An 18,277-nucleotide genomic window follows, 5' to 3' on the forward strand; every position below is an offset into this window, starting at 1 on the left:
AAAGGTCTTGCCTTGGCCGACCATGGTCAAGCACATTCTCATCCAAGAACACAAGATCTAAATTTTGTGCACAAGCTTTTTGGAGGTGTTACTATATTCATCCCACCAATTTGTATTTTTGAAGTGCAAGCCCTCCTCCAACATCTTTCTAAAAGCTTACTGTAGGACCAGTATCTCCATTACTCCCTAGACATTATTGATCTATCTGTGCATCCATGGGTATAAACACAAATTATCGGGAGCCATAACAAAGTCAAGATTTGGTCCACATCTTGGCACTAACTTGAACGGTTATGATATAAACTGAATGGATCGTCAAACCATATATTAAATTTTCTCCACAAAGGAGAACCAATATGGTGGAGCAAAACAGCAGAAAGCCACCACCATATCTTGTATGTATTCCCTAGCCACCGGTAGGGGAATAGTGGGCAGATAGTGTATTACACTGGTGTGCCCATATATACTCTAACCCAACTTGAGGTTGAGGTTATCCCGTGATTAAGGTAAAAAATAAAAATCCGATATCAATCTCTTTCTAACAAATTTTGAACCAGCCATCCAGAGATCTCCCCATTTTTTGCACCAACTCTCTGCTAGATTTATTTCAAGCTGGCAGTTTAGGGGGATGTGAACTTACTCAGGGGTGTGACCTTTCTACTGCAGCTGGTGGCTGTTGAAGGATGGAAAAGAGAATGTGCTTCCAATTTAGTGAGCAGGACAGAGAAATTAGAAAAAGAGCAAACAGCAGGTGGCGCTATACAGATACATTTTATTGAATAGCTCACTGGCTATACTAAATGTTTAGTGACATGCAATTACAAAAATATTTATATCCAGGGGCTGGTTTGAAAAATGTAGAATATTTTTTGTGGGACAACCCCTTTAAGTTTCTAAGTTCCTAAATGCTGAATGACCTGGGACCTGGCCTCTGAGCACCATGACCTTATTGTACAATGGATGGTAAGCTCTGCAGAACAGGGATGCTACTTATAAAAAAAACTTGTCCATAAATCTGTATCAGAACCTACACGAACCTCCGTTTCTTGTTTATCTGTGAGAAACATCCTCGGATGAAATGAACAGAGAAGGTCACCTCCCCATAGAAGCAGCATTTCTATTTACTTTTTATTAAGTAATTAAAGGGAACATGAATTTTAATATAACAGGAGCCAGACAAGAGGGAATATAATAGAAAAATCTAAAGAAAAAAAAAAAAGTAACGTTGGCTAAACTTAGATTTTCTCCAATCCCAGTGGGCACGTTTAAGCAGTTTAATAATACCCATTTCATCTGTCATTGAATTGCAAACCCCAATTGAATTAAGCTGGATGGAATTCACTCCATATCCTGGGAATGGCGGATGATGGAAACAGTTCTGCAGCACATTATGTCCTTGCCCCCGTCACTGACACACATTACACCTTGCAAATTGATGTAAAATAGGTGTTTTTCTTTAACATAAATGTTTTCTTACAGAATATAGCAGCTCCTTCGAGACGATCCCAATAATGGTGAATGGTAACGGTGATAATTTCTCACCAAGGTAAAGTGTGAAATATTGCCTATTAGCTCCAGATGAGACCGTCAAAGTGTCATCTACTATTAGTTATTACGTTGCGTTATCTTTATAATTCCATTTTTATCGGCATCTTTATTTGTATTACAGAAGTGCTTAACCTAATGTTTAATTAGAGAACAGGAACTCACATTATAAATTTTGCTCCAAATAGTTATTTTTTGGGTATGGTTCTTCAGAAGGTCTCTGGAGTGAACACAGAGGTGAGCAAAGACTAAAATGGTTACCTTCTGGTACTGGTTAACACCACCACACCGCTAAATATCTGAGACAGTATAACTTGATGATTGGTTGCCCCCATCTCTTTTCTATGATCCTAAAGATGTCCATGCATTTTATGTAACTGTTGGCCAAATGCTTGTTCGGCCGACTGTTGTTCCTTCCCATCCTCACCCTCTATACACATACATTCTCTGCTCAGCCAAGAGCTGAAAGACACCTCTGGCAGTGGTCTATCTCCACTGACAAAAGAAAGATCAGGCGTGTTGAAATCCCTGTCCCTGACGTCTTCCGGGTGAAAGCTAGGACACCACCATTGATGGTTGGCTGGTCCTGGAGAATTCATCCAAACATTCAAAAGTTATGGCCAGCTTTAGATAAATTCCCCAGACCTTTGTTTGGCTTGTGAATAGGGGTTCTCACCACCCTTTAAAATTATGGATTTAGCCAACCTTGCTCGGCAACTTCTCTCCAGCAGTAGTCTCTATGGTAATTACGCACATGCATGTCAAATGATGTGTAGTTTGATGCCACCACGCTATTCCATTTCCTCTAGGACTGAGGGATGACATGACCTACTTCTTTCCTTTCTTGTTTAGGGGGAAAGTCTTACTAGCCATCGAGGGAGGGAAACAGGGCCCCACTTTACTGCTCCCCCAATTCCAGTTTAGTCCTACCTAGAATTACTTTGCCGACCAAAAGAGTAGAGAACATCCGATCAAAGGTGATAGGACAATTTTCCACATTGTGATGTAGAGTAACTTGACAAATTGGTCTTTTGGCTCATTGCATTATGCGCGTCCATATTGCAATACCGGCATCTCCTAATAATCCTCATGAGGAAGTGATGGCTTTGTGACTATGTATAAGAGAAATTACTTGTGGTCATGGCTATATATTTACCTGTGTAAATAAACCTCCCCGGGGCTCCTTTGCAGAATTGTTTGGATTTGTACGATAATGTCACCTCTACCACACCTGGGATGTGCCGTGGAGGTGTCTGGACCCGGATGGCATGTGGAGTGATGAGCTGTGGAAATGAAAGTCAAAAAGGTCATCACATAAACTGGCTGATGTGGCCCATGAGATTGTAGACTAAAGTGATAAAGTGTATAGTCGTACATTTTGGGGCAACTCTTAGGGTGTAATTTTGATAAACTAAATGAGTGGTCACTCCCGGTCAACTGCATCAAAAGTTAATATGATACTGTCCCAGAAAGGAACCTCCGCACTCTATGGCAAATTGATTGATGCCAGGTTAATTGACGTGCCATTTTTTAACTTACAAACCATATAAGCATGTCCTAGTTCTCAGGAGAATTGTCATATACTATCTTTATACTACCAGTTTATGGGCTTTAGCTAATAACCACATAGTGCATTGGCATGAAGATAAATTATATCTTACCTCACTCCAAACCAGCATAGTCCCAAACACTACTTGAAGACCGTCAAAGAAGTTATCTCCAATGATGATGACCATAGCACCTCCGGTAGTCCAACCCTCACTAGGACTAATGGCTTTGATGCATGGTGTGGCTGTAAACACATAACGAAATAGCCCATTAATCAGAGCTTGAACCACTTTACCTGGACTCATCGGTCACGTCCCTCAGTTTTATGTCAGTAATGTTCAGTGCAGGTACCAAAGTTTCATGGGCTTAAGATTTAAGGTGTTGTTCGGCTGGCAAATTTTTTTAAAAACATCAGTAGAATAGCTTTAAAAAGTAAAAAAAAAAAAGAATACATCATTGATCCTGCTAGAACATCAGACTTGGATAAACCTTGAAGCAGCGGAATGAGAGCAGTGGCCTATAGGTAAGCTAAGTTTGATCGTTTCTCCCTTTTTAAAGCTATTCTGCCTCTTTTTAATTTTTTTCCCTAGCCAGAAAACCCCTTTAAAGACATAGCTGCTTACCTCGTGTACATCTTCCCCATGATTTTTTTTTTTTATTATGGACTCTCCTGACCCATTTTCACCATGAAAACCAATACCTCTTACTTCTATACATCCTGTATGTGCCACTTCCTGTTCCTGTGTCCAACCAAACCCATGATGCACAGCTCCAGCACCGCCCCTAACAACAGTTTATAGCTCCTCCCACCCAGCTAGTTACATAGCTACTCCCCTATCACTGGCCCTAACACCCAGCTAGTTTATAGCTCCTCCCACCCAGCTAGATACATAGACACTCCCCTATCACTGGCCCTAACACCCAGCTAGTTTATAGCTCCACCCACCCAGCTAGTGTATAGCTCCACCCACCCAGCTAGTTACATAGCTACTCGACTATTACTGGCCCTAACACCCAGCTAGTGTATAGCTCCACCCACCCAGCTTGTTACATAGACACTCCCCCATCACTGCTCCGCCCATGGACATAACATCACAGGAAATAAGAAAGAGCTGCATGGACAATGGACAGGAAATAGCAGCAATAAAGGTAAAAGAAATACATTACAGAAACCTCCATAAACAATTATTTTAAAGGATGCCCATACAAACTAGAAAACCCCTTTAAGCATCTGGACAATAATATACTGTCAGAATATGACATGTATTATGTCTGTGATGCATGTCTATATCATACACACTAGATATTGTTTTTAAAATATATTGATTATTATTTTTTGCAATTCAAGAATAATTTACTTACGGTATATATTCAATGATATCAATAATAATTTCTATTTAAATTCAGAAGGTCGGAATGGACTTTCTTCTAGTGTGCAGAAAGGGGAATGTGATTAAGGCCTCCTGCACACGACCGTAGGTGTCCCGTTGCCGTATTGTGGACTGCATTTGCACTGGCACCGTTCCGTGTGCATTCCGCATCACGGATGCGGACCCATTCACTTCAACAGGTCCGCAAATCCGGAGATGCGGAATGGTGCGGAATAGAAGCACGGAACGGAACCCTACGGAAGCACTACGGAGTGCTTCCGTAGGGTTTCGTCCCGTATTTCCGTTCCGCAAAAAGATAGAACATGTCCTATCTTATAACGGAACGGCCGGATCGCGGACCCATTAAAGTGAATCGGGCCGTGATCCGCTGCGGCTGCCCCACGGTCGGTGTTCGTGCAAAATGCGGGCCGCAGCACGGCCACGGGGCGCACACTTTCGTCTGCAGGAGGCCTAAGGCTATATTCACACGACGGTATGTGTTTTGCGGTCCGCTAATTGCGGACACACAAAAAATACGAATGAAGTTCGTGTTGCATCCATTTTTTTGGGCAAATCCATTGTAACAATTTGCAAAACAGACAAGAATAGGATATGCTCTATCTTTTTTGCAGGGCTACGGAACAGACATACTGATGTGGACAGCACACGTTGTGCTATCCGCATTTTTTGCGGACACATTGAAATTAATGGGTGCACATCCTATCTGCAAAAAAAAAATGGAAAGGACACAGAAACAATATACGTTTGTGTGCATGAGGCCTAAAATAATGGGAAAAAAACTTTTTTATATAAAAAAAAACAATTTTTTTAAATACATAAAAAAGAAGTGAAAAAGTCTCCAGATCTCCGGCATACATGACAGGGATCTATGGCCACGGGAGTAGGAAGGAGCAAGCATACATCTGTGTGCATGAGGCCTTATGTCCCAAACTGGACAGATCCTGCAGATATATGACTGTACCTAAGGGGATGTAGCGCCATATGCCGAGGGGGTGTACTCGGTATCATAAAGTCGAGCTGTCAGGACAGGGGAGAACTGACACCTGCGTTGGGGCCCGCTTCATATTAATTCTGGGGAATTGCAACCCTAGATTTCACACTTGAGATCGGAGTTTCCTTTCCACATTCTTCATATGGGTGTGTTCTGACTACAATCTCATTTCATTACGAGGTTGCGGATTACAACCAGACATGAGGAGCGCTATATATACGGTGAAATTATGGAAATACTCATCATACTCAAGCCAAAAAGTGCTTAGCGCGAGCTGAAAAATCTACAGAAATAAATCCAGGCCAGAGGATTTCGATGTATGGATGGTAGGGAGTGAAGCAAGGGGCACCAGGAGAAATGTATATACAGATAAGAGGGGTATATACTGTGCACTCTATAGGATTATTAGTGAACTGGAGATAGTTCATGGAATTTTTGAAATTCTCCAAAATGTGAAAAAAGGAAAGAAAACACACACACACAAAAAAAGATACTGCAAGAAAAAACATAGTTCTAGGTTATTTGGAGAATTCCCTGGAGGTGGTAAAAATATTGGAATATAATAATAATAATAATAGTAATATATGATAATATAATAATAATTATTATGTATATTTATATTATATAATTGCATATAATAATTTATATTTGCATTTATATTATTTTATATGTATAATTATATTCTTATGTTTTTATATTTTTTTATTCATATATTTACTTTTTTATAGTATGTTTATATTCATTCAACTCAATGTATGATTATTATTATTATTATTATTAGTAGTAGTAGTAGTAGTAGTAGTAATAATAATATTAGGAATTTTATTATTACCAGAATTATTTATTATATTTCCTTATTAAATTTTTTTATCTGTTTATATAAAAATCTATAAAATGTATTATTTAAAAAAAATATATATTATTTAGTGTATCGAAAAATATAGCAAATGAAATCGTTCAAGACAAAAAAATAATTGGGCAGATTTGCTAACACTGTCTATTAGTTAAATGGCATAAACTTAGACTGGCAGGTTTATCCCGGTAGCACGTGTTACGCGATAAATTCGGCACATGTTGGCACATGCACTTTTGAAAAGTCTCCCCAAGGTGTAAACATCTGTTCTACTTGGGGCAAGTGAAGAATAGATTTGTCAAAATTCATCTGCGCCAAAATCATGGTGCAAGATTAATACCGTATTTGCCCCATTATGTCTACATATAAAGATTTTTATCAAAATCCACACCCAGAATTACAGGGTAGCAAATCTCTGGTGAGAATATTGAAGAAATATAATGAAAACGTAAAACGCATTTAAAAAAAAAAAAAGTGGGTGGGCGACAACCTATGCATCTGGACAAATTGAGGGAAATTGGCCGTCAAAGCTGAATCTACGCCAGCTCCTAGATGCCATATATTTCAGCTACTGTCACCTGGACCTCCTTCAATGCACCAAAGTCTTCCTACTAATTTGGCGTACCTGTATTACTGCGCTCTAGGAACTCTGTGTCCATGAGTCCTTCTAGTATTTTTTTTTAGGTTTTATTATATAGGACTTTATTTATGGATTAATTGATATGTCGCACAAATATTCATCATCTTTAAGATTTTATTATAGATTCCAGTTGATCCCTAAGTAATTTTGCCTCAACTACTAAGTTTACAACGATCCTATCTAAATCAGGACAAAAAAATGGATCAGCAAGTAGCAAGGCAAAAGCAAATTTTTTTGTGCATGACATATTTTGTGTTTGTACGGCTTCTTCCCCTTCCATATGGGTAGGCCTCACAACTCACAATTTTCCATCAGGAGCCATAACCAGCCTCAATCTATCACTCGGCTTCCACCACTGACAGGGTCAAAGGTGCCTCAGATCTCTGGCTAGGTTCCAGAAACGAGCAGCCAGTCAATCAAGTCCAATCAGTTTAACCAAAGCTGGACTCAAACTGTAGCCCCTTCCCCCCCCCCTACACCCTGGGATTTATTTCCACCATTTGACCGCCCGCTGGGGGGGGGGGGGGAATTAACACCACACTAAATTCCTCACTGATTCAATCATTCTCTTCCAGTTCATTAATTCCTCACATGGTTAATACAAGATGTACGGAGTAGGAATAACCAGTCGAACAATACAGAGGTGATATTAGGACCACAGGCCAATCTTATAGAAGACTAGATCACAATTAAGGTGGGTTCTAGATATCTGACAATGAGGAGATAGTTAACTGTCCTATTATTTAGGTGCCACCTGGGTATTACTACAGCCCTATGATACAGGGCTGGAACCCATTCAAGTAAATGCTTGCCGAACAAACCAAAAATATCAGCATTCATATTATTTTAATTATTATTATGTGTTTATATTGGATTTTTTATTCGTTTTAGTCATAAAGATGCACAATACCCTCAGAAAAACATACACGAACGGGCACTGGTCTCACTCATGATGGGCGGTCACAGGCTACATATAATGTGCTGAAATTATTTAATTTGTTTTCTAGTATTTTATATCTTTTTTTTTCTTTTACATCTAGTTCCCAGAGGAACATTTTGGAGTCTGACTGATTTACCCAAGCAATGTGTATGTTCATATTGCTTTTAATATTTGAGGTGGCCCCATTGGTCTTTAGACTAATACATGGACAGGGCTGGCCTGAGATGGTAAGAGCTTCCCTGCTTTGGCTCAAAAGGGTGGACCCCAAGTGGAGGACCTCCCTCTGTGACCACTATATGCCCTAAGGGGGAATATGAAAAGGGTTGCCTTCATTTTTGGACCAGATTAAATTTTAGAGTTGGAAAAGTGGTCAAGATGAGACTTCTTTAAAACTTTTGATAATAAGTTAGGTGGCACCCAATAGGTCATAGTTTGGTACCTCATATATATAATAAAGAGAAAAAGGGTGGTTACAGTAGAGTAGTTCACCTGGAGAAGTAAAGCAATGAAAGCACCCATTGAAGTAGTTGTGTTAAGTGTTCAAGTCATTTAGAAAAGAATGAAACAGAAGTACTGTCAGCATTAAAGTGAGATAAAGTTGCGAAGATGTCTGGTTGCAGATAGTGAAAGAATGAGAAGTCCGTACCGTACTCCAGACAAGGGTCCGTACCTTCGGTAGGGTCTAGCCGTTTTGCCCGCCTCCCATGCTTTGAGTTGTTATGGACGAACATATTATCTGACACGGCCAGGACATGTCCATCTACGTTCACGGTGGTGGAGAGGACAACCTGTAGGAAAAAAAAGGTTAAAGGAGTTGTCCTTTGAATAAAAATGACTTAACCTAAACCAGGTCACAATGGGATACCAAAAAAGCATACTCACCTCCACGTTTGATGCTCCAATTCCGACTCTTACCAGGAATTGATCTCATCTCAACAGACAGGGAATGCCCCCCAACCAATTACTAGCTGAAGTGGGTCACTTCAGCCATTATTGGCTGAGTGGGCATTTCTTGTGTGTCACTAGGAACATGGAAGCCGAGAGCAGAGTGGATCTGGTAAGCATCGGAATAGGAGCAACAGGGGAACGGTGGAGTAAGCATGCTTTATTTATTTATTTTTTCATTTTTGTACACCATTGTGAGCCAGTTTAATAGCATCTTTCATTGGTAGTCCAATCTCCTTTATTCTTTAAAAGAGCGGAGATGAAGCTCCATGGCCTCTGTACAAAGTCTATATGAGGAACCTCCAAATGTGGGACAAAAATCTTTAAGAAATCCATAGTCAATTCTGTTTCCCATGTGCCCACATGGACAAGGCCAGAAACTTAGCATTACCCTTGTTAGCCAAGTAATTTTTTAATAGTGGTTTGCATCTTCTGAGAAATTAATTTAGTATGGTTGGATTCATGTATAATGACTTTGCTGTTTGTGGAGGGTTATTGTTTGCCATGGCTTCACTTGGTCCCATTCCTTGACAGTTTCCAAAATATCTATTATTTACATTAAATCTGCACAAAAGTCTTTCTTAAAGTGTTAATAATTCTACAATAAATTTGTCCGAACATTTACATCCAGAAGTAAAAACACATCAGTCAAGTAAAGTTTTGTAGAGCACATCCCAGTAATATTTCCATCCTCTCAGATTTTCCCTCTGTAGACTCCGGCTCGGGTTCAGAGCCTCTAGGGCTGGGGGTCAGACAAAGTCAAGCTCAGTAACACTACACAAGAGACCCACTGACCTTGGGAAATCTTTACATCTTATCTAAACAGATCAAGGTCAGTAGGTCTCTCCACCACCTTAACTGTTTCCATGTTGTAGTGGGCTTGAGGTGTCAAAGTGTCCATGAGATGTGACAGGAACTGAGACTTTAGGTTCAGACCAAATCTCAGAAATAAGTTGTAATTCACAATAAGCACAAGCATGAAGGAGTTTATGGAGACACTTAGAAGTATATATGGGATTAGAATACAAATCCCAATTGATATATGCTCTCTCTGATGTTGGGGCATTTGAGTTACATGTCTTTGTCTTAGTTTGTCTGGTTCTATGTAAGGTACAGGGCTGGTTCTAGCTTTGTCAGAGAAAAAATGGCATGTACTATAGGATATGTGATTTTAATTTTCATGACATAACCCCTTTAAGTCACTTGGTCCATTGTTTTCCATGGGACGACAAATCTTGAGATCCATTGATTCATTATATTAAATCCCTTACATCTAAAACTGAGTTAATGTATACAAGCGATAATCCACTTTGGGTGGTTATTTTTTTCTTAGCAAGGTCATACAATGATAATCTGATGATGGCTTGACCCACTATCGGAACTCTTATCTACCAGTTGCAAACTGTAGGAAGCAAGTGTTTAATTTCCCTGCAGTGCCTCCACAGGGGGAACAAAGTATTACACAATTTTCTTTGACATTGATGGGCTGACTATGCAATGCATGAACATGTTGGGTCATCCAGAGTGAGAGGCACTCTTTATAGCCTCTCTCTGCCCCGGCTAGTAAAGGAGGTCCTAAACAGGAGAACTCCATATATTAACTCTGTAGGATTTTTTAACTTCTTTTTGAGTCTTCTTATCAAGACAGCCCCTTTAGTGTGTATATTTTTTACAACTTTGTACAGTCATACCATTACTTGATATCTTCACTCTGCTGAATGTGTTAATAAAATAATAAAACGTATAAAAAAAAATACAAACCTGGAACCGTCTCATGTCCCGTGGGTTTCCTGCTGTCTTTAGGCAGTTCTGGTTGCATTTCAAAAAGAACTTGAGGAAGAACCTAATGGGGACGAGACAACATATTAGTCCTAGAATGTAACATCCCAGAGTTTGGCATAACGTCATATTAATATACATACTGTTTGACAATGAACGTTATATTCAGCAATAAACCTAACTGACACAAACTTGGCTCCATCTCTCATGGAGCATTTGTATGAAGATGAAATACTGTATATCTATAACTATAGTATCTTGCATGATACACACTAATGGGGCTCAAATGTAGTAGTTCCTGGTCATAAGGTCTTACAATCTAAAAGGCTATCACTGTAAGTCTTCATAAACATAAGTAAAGACTACAACACAATATACAACTCCGTTGACTGAGGACCTCTCGGGTGTAGTATGGCTAATTCTACAGCGCAGAGATCTGGCTGATGACCTAGATCTTGAAGAGATAGCATTATGCCTATTTGTGTGAATTGTGCAATGCGAAGACTTTATACTTGTGGGGATTCATAGTCCACATTATTTTTTGAACGTTTTAATTATACTGTATTTTTTTATTTAAATACACTATACACAATATACTGAGTCTTTCAACTGTACATAGAATGTGCTATGTTATTTAAGAGAGATTTAACTCTGTCTGTAAAAGGTATGAGACGATATAACTGATATAGGATTCAAACTGCAACCCTCATAAATTTGTAAAAATAAAAAAAGGGGACCGCAATGGGGGCAAATGTTACCCTCAATTACAAAATAAACTATAGTACGATACACTTCTAGAATTTTTCCATACTGTAAACACCAGCTAGAAGGCCAACCCTACAACAACCGTTTGGTAGATTTCTATCATGCATAGTCTTTATTAATTTACCTTGTGAAATATCAAAAAAAATGTTAAGTGAATCATGAAAGATAGATCAGAAAATAGAAAAGAATATTAAAATAATCCAAAATATACACACAGAAAACAAAAACGAATATAAAAATACATTAATACATGAAATTAAATTTAACAAATGTAGTAAATATTATTAATATATTATTTAATAAATATTATGTTATGATTCTTCCTTCAACCTTTTTTTTCATGTATTATTTAAAGCATTATGCAAATAATACACCTAATTATCTCTTTTTTATCACCTCCTCCGGGCTGACAAATATGCTGTTTTTTATTTTTTTTTGCTATGCCTTCGGTTACATAATACATTCCCCTTCTATCTACACACATCAGAAAAACGGAACTGCTGAAAGAAAAATGAGATATCACATAAAGCCGCTGATAGTGACATGTCCCATACCCAGTGTACGGCTAAAGGAGCGCTTAACGATTCTTCTGAGTTGTCATATAAACATACATTTGTTGAGCGACTTTCACTCTTTTTTTTTCTCCGTCAAGTTGCCTATTTGGTTAAACAGCAGCTGACATTCCTGAATATTCAAGTAGCTTTTTTTCTCAAATTAACACACTTTTTACTGCAATTTTTAGCACTTTAGAGTCTACTTATCCATCACAGCAGTTTCCATGTTAAAGACGTGGCAAACGATCTGAAGACGGGATGACTTTGATATGAGATTTCCTAATGATTTAGAAATGCTTTGGATATAATGTTTGCCAACACATTGATCAGATCGGATTTTTTTTTACAGCTTCTTTCACAAAAGAGATTCTCAGATTTTAATGACATTTTTCTGTTTTCCTTTTAGAAAATTCATTATCTTGAATTATCTTGAAGAGAGGTCGAACGTACCATATTGTCTGTTTGATGATAGCGGGGTCACAGGGAAGGGGAGGTGAGGTTCCCACATATAATAAAATAATGTAAAAATTAAAAAAAATGAGTTATAAAATGTTAATTTTTGTTTTTGTTTGGGGGGAGATGTTTTGTCATAGAATATACAGTTGATGCATATGATACTTTAGTCAACATGTTAACTGGACCTTTGGTACGTTCATACAGGAGGAGATTTATCGTATCAGGAGGGAATTTTTGACGTCTGTTTTGCTTGATTCTGCTTTGCTATAATTTGCGCCAATTTCAACAAACGTTGCATTTTTGCTTGATAACATTCTTTGCATCTTTAATTATATCTATAGATGTTACTCCCGATTTTTCCCCGATTTTATGCAAAGTTACATTTCTCAAATCTGGCTTGAACTTGGTTGCCTCTCTAACCGCTTTCCCACCCACTTTTAAAAAAGGGTGAGAGTGCCCAAAAAAGTCACTTAGAATTGCACATTTTTGTGTCAAAATTTGCAACTTTTTTTTTTTTTACAGCTGAAAATCTAATTATACATCCCCCCCCACTGATTTTAGGTCTCCACTGCCTATTGATTTTTCTAAAAAAAATATTTTGTGTACAGTCCATGTATACCGTACATTAGAAATTCTGAAAGTAGGCTTTGGTCTATTCCAACAACCCAGCATAAACTAGCTCGTACAGATGTAGCAGAGCAGAGTTTCTAATCAACATAAGTAACTATGAAAAAAAAAATATATATATTAATGTTTATTTATACAGTGCCACCATATTGCGCAGCACTTTATAATCCAGAGGGTTCATGTACAAAACAAAAGACATCACAACGTAACTGGCTAATATCAGGCTGTATCGTGTTATTACCGTTAATACGCAAAAGAACAGATAACACATTATAGTATCATTAGTATCATATAGCAAACTCTGCTCTGCTGCACTGACAGTCTCAGCACAGCTACATGCACTGTATATATAGTGTGCATGTGTGATAATGTGAGGGTCATAAATCATGCATTTCACAGGTTTATGATAATGAGCTGCATGTATAGGTACAGCGTATGTATGTGAGAGGTAGGAGGGGGAGCAGCGCAGAAGACTGTGTGTGGGTCATAGCTGTATGTTCCCGCAGTAAGTTTGGGTCCCAGGTGAGTCGGTCGGTTCCTCTTGTTACTATGACAACCACATTTACTGCAGTCCCAAAATCCCATCACAGCGCACACGTACAGGCCAGAATTAAAGGCAGAGGCACATACTGGTATTCATCGCAAGGCACAAAGACACAGCGAATATTACAACACTGCACAGCAGCGAGTAGCACTTACAGCACCATCTATATACAGGATAGATAGATATATACTGTTATATGTTTGGTTTTTTTAACGGTCAAATGGCACATTTAAAATAGTCACTCCACAATAAGTTGAAGACCAAAAAAATAAAAAAAATTTGGTGGCTGTGAAGCCGCCGCCTAACGCGTCTCACGTGGCAAACGCCCATAGGGATTTGCACGTGCCTATAGCAACAGCTAGCCAAAAACAGCAAAAACAATCATCCTACTAATACTGTATTAAAGTACGTTACATAGCATAAGAATATCAAAAATGAATGTCAGCATTTACCCCACTGACTCTTTCCTAGTGATGGCGAAATTGGCTGCATTCTTAAAGGGTTAACCTTACTCTGAATTGTCCATACATCATGACCGCCCCCATTATTCAAAGTAAATAAGGGGAAAAGAGATGAATAGGCTAATATAGGCAATTGAAGGGGTCGTATGGTATGGAACAGCGCCACTCCTGTCCATGGGCTGTGTGTGGTATTGCAGCTTATCCCTAATTATGAACTGCAATACAAGAGACAGCCCCTGGACAGGAGTGGCGCTGTTCCTTGGAAAAAAGAAATATATCCTTTTTGCCTCCTGGATACTGGATCTCCTAATTACTGATGAGGACATTTTTAGGACTCCCTAATGAAAGTTTCTGGGCATTTTACGTTTACGTGACATACCCTTGCTTTTGTTGCACTGAATAGATTGTGACTTTTCGGTTGTACTTTAAATTGAATGTCACTTCCTTACGTAAACAGATTAAAAATGTTGTGCTGATTCATTTCCTAATATATCTTTATTGCGGACAGAGCTCCATTTTTCTGATACAGAGTTCCAAATCCCCTGCATAGACGCAGCTGGACACTAGGGGGAGCTCAGCAGTTTATACATCCTTCTCCACAGTATGCAGAGAGCTCCTCCCAGTGGCGGCTGCAGGCAGACAGAATTTTTCACTTTACATTGATGCAGGAACTTTGGAGCTCTGTATCAGAAAAACGAAGCTGTGACTATTGTAAGGACATATTTAGGAACAAGTCAGCACAGAATATTTGACAAAAAAGAAAGAAAACCCAGTAAAAAAAATTATAACAAAGAGCCCTAGTTACATTTTCTGGCTCAGTGGTTAAGAGCACCAACTGTAAAAAAAAAATAAAAATGTATATATATATTTAGAAGTGGGGGCTGTCTAAATACAGAATGAAAATTAAAATGTAGTTTTGTAGAGATAGGAAGAGATGTGGCTCAGTGCTTAAGTGTCCTCACTTTAAAAACTTTCCTTACTGAGAACATTGCTGGGATACAGCTGAAGTGGGTTTTGGTGTTGAGGGTTGTGGGGCTTGTCCCATGTGCATATATAAACCAAGGCAGGAGGGGATGTTGCTCAGTTATTAAGAGCGCCATAAAAAAAAGATCTTGGATCTTGACTTTTGATTTAATTACTGATGTGAGAAGCTAAATCGGCGCGGTATGCACCAATGTAACCGTGCGCAAGTTTTCATGATGGAGCTCTTAAACTTAGGTAGTTCCTAACTGAGAAACACAGCAGGGACACCTCTACAGCACAGAAGGTAGAGGGAGCTGTTGTGTGGGCATGTGTATTGTATTGTAGAGATGAGAGGGGATGTGGCTCAGTGGTTAAAGGCACCAACATAAAAAGAATGAGTGAGGCCGTATATTCACAGATGGTAACGTGCACAAGTTTGGACGTTCTTACAACCAGAACCAGCTGACCCAATGTGACATATCGCTAGAAAATCTGAGAACCGGCCCCGATTTGAGTCATCCATTTCTCAGCTTTTTCCTTCAGATCATCCCACGATTTTCGAAAAAGCTTTTTTTTTTTTTTTCATCATCATCCAATGTTTGTTAGGATCATTAAACTAAAACTGACTTTTCACCTGCTCCCATACCATATGCAGCTGCAAATTTTTAAATTAAACTATGAAACCATGCATACATTTACATATATTACGGCATACCCTCTCCATTTAACATGCAAATGTACTCCAATGTTTCAGAACACCTTCTGTCGCTAATTAATTTGCTGAATTATAATTAGACTAATCCTGCATAATTAATAAGCGCAGACTTCTTTCTTTTTTTTTTTATGTGTTTGAGGCTCGGGAAGACTCGGTGCGGCTTTCTATAAACTGCTAAATAAGTGTCGGAGAAAGCAGTAAATAAACACGATGAGGAGGAGGAAGAAGAAGGGGGGGCATACAAGTACTGGGGGGGGGGGGGGGTCCTTGGCACGGGAGGCACTTTATGTCTGCCTGGTGGGTGCATCAGGGTGTAAATGTACAGAGGACGCGGAGCGCAGACGCCTCGGATGGAGCTTGTCCTACAGGGCTCGTAGGAAGTGGGTGGAAAGGATTAGTGAGCCGTATGTTGCATTAGGACGTGTAATTCTATTAAAGTCGGGGGGTATATCAAAGCTCGGGCTCGGTTGATGCTGACTGGAGTCATTTTCGTCCCAGGTGCCAGGAGCAGCTGAGTGATCCAGTGAAACGATTAAGCTCCATTAGTGCTGAATCCGCTCGGTGATGGAGGAGAGGGCCTTCCAAATAGCCGGCGCGGAATGCCAAGAAACACTGCGGGGGTACGGCTGGCACCGCTACAGCACTGAGGGTAGTGAGGGCTGTCATCTGTGCATGGATAAACACAGGCATACAAATAAATAGGTAGTATTTTACAGGTAGAGGGTGATGTGGCTCAGTGGTTAAAAGCACCAGCTATAAAACAAAAAAAAGATGAGGGACTTTAACTTTGAATTTAATTACTGATGTGAGGAGCTGTATCGGCACTGTATGTATGCACAGATGGGACCCCGTGGAAGGTTTCGGGATGGGGGCTCTTAAAGTTTGGTGGTTCCTAATGGAGAAGCACTGCTGGAACATGACTGGTGCCACTACAGCTCAGAGGGTAGCTGTTATGTGGACATGTGTAAGTGCAGAATCTAGTATTGTAGAGGTAGGAGAGGATGTGGCTCAGTGGTTAAGAGCAGAGACTGTAAAAGAAAAAGATGTGGACTTTGACTTTTTATTTAATTACTGATGTGAGGAGCTGAATTGGAACTGTATTCACAGGTGGGACGATGTGCAAAGTTTCAGGATGGGGCTCTTAAATTTGGGTGGTTCCTATCCGAGAAATACTGCAGGAACACGAGCAGCACCGCTACAGTACCGAGGATGGAGTGGGCTGTTATGTGGGCATGTGTCAATACAGAATCTATGTAGAGATTGTTCAGATGGGAAGGGTGTGTGGCTCAGTGGTTAAAAGCACCAACATAAAAAATTAGTGACGTGAGGGGCTGAATCAGCACTGTATTCAGAGATGGAAATGTGCTCAAGTTTTCAGGATGGGGCTCTTGACCTTGTGCGGTTCCTAAATGAGAAACACTGCAGGGAGACGACTGGCACTGCTACAGGACAGAGGGGTTAGTGAGAGGCTGGCATGTGTGCATGTATAAATACAGAGTAAAAAATCTCTAGAAATGTAGAGATGGAAGGAGTTGTGGCTCAGTGGCTAAGAGCCCTCAACAACAACAAAAAATGAGGGGGGTTACTAACCTTCCTTATGGAGTACACTGCTGATGGTAGTGGGGCTTGCCACAAGTGCATGTATAAACCTGTAATATTTCAGAGATAGGAGGAGATTTGGCTCAGTGGTTAAAGAGCACCAATCACTGGGGAAAAAATGAGAATCTTGATCTTTAATTTGATTAATGAGTTGAAGGCGGTGAGTTGGCACTGTATTCCAAAATGAATATGTGTGTTTTGTGTGGTAGGAAAATAACACTAATTTAAGAACTTGCATGAAGGTATTCTGCCCAACTTCTACTGGCAAGTGCCCACAGACCCTGCCTTGCAGCTCAGTAGCTCTGAACTAGAAGGCACAATCACTGAATAGCTCCTAGATGTACCCATGCGGAGAGCCCTAAAGTTAGCAGGTCCTCAATCTCTTCCCCTGACTGGCACTTAAGGGGTGTTTTGTGGATACAGTTGCGTCCACGTTGATAAGGTCTCACGCCAATATCGACAGATTTAGGGAATTAGGTGACCATTGAACACTGTTAAATGTCATATTCCACAAAAGTCGGTATTTCACCCAGATGTGTGTTGCTGAAGAGCATTTATTCACCTTTCCACCTGACTCAGATAACAGAAGAGGCTCAGACTGGTTTGTATTACCGCTGATTTTATTACACGGCTACAAGTGTGGAGCGCCGAGCTTTTAATATCCTCAGGTAGTGATTAATTAACTCCATTAGATAACATTGGAACAGTGCCACCCAGTGGTAAGATTAAGCACTGCACATGTACAACAGATGGATGGCAGTAGTATACAGTAAGCCATGAGTTACATATCAGGCTGTATATGTTATGCTTAATGCTGGTTATTCCCCCCCGCCCCCCACTCCAGATGTAGCTATATCTTAAAGAATAAGACTTAAGGCATTGCACTTGTCAGCAATGACACCCCTTGCGGTGCACTGCCAATGACCCCCACCCTCCCCGACACACTTCCCTCACCCAGGGA

General features: G+C 39.8%; 1 protein-coding gene across 2 annotated transcripts in view; it reads right to left on the reverse strand.

Annotated features, from left to right (window-relative positions):
* The window catches only part of EBF2 (EBF transcription factor 2), a 129,254-nt gene that overhangs the window by 7,179 nt on the left and 103,798 nt on the right, over positions 1–18,277 (reverse strand). Inside the window, exons 7-10 of one of the 2 annotated variants that reach the window (XM_044282908.1) lie at positions 10,615–10,696; positions 8,579–8,696; positions 3,207–3,337; positions 2,702–2,828 (exon numbers count right to left, since the gene is read on the reverse strand). In XM_044282908.1, the coding sequence (XP_044138843.1) occupies positions 2,702–2,828; positions 3,207–3,337; positions 8,579–8,696; positions 10,615–10,696 (458 nt within the window). Of the gene's footprint in view, positions 1–2,701; positions 2,829–3,206; positions 3,338–8,554; positions 8,697–10,614; positions 10,697–18,277 lie in introns of both variants that reach the window. The other variant, XM_044282907.1, reaches the window with a different exon arrangement.

The sequence above is a fragment of the Bufo gargarizans genome, chromosome 2 (assembly GCF_014858855.1).
Source record: "Bufo gargarizans isolate SCDJY-AF-19 chromosome 2, ASM1485885v1, whole genome shotgun sequence".
NCBI classification, from domain to species: Eukaryota; Metazoa; Chordata; class Amphibia; order Anura; family Bufonidae; genus Bufo; species Bufo gargarizans.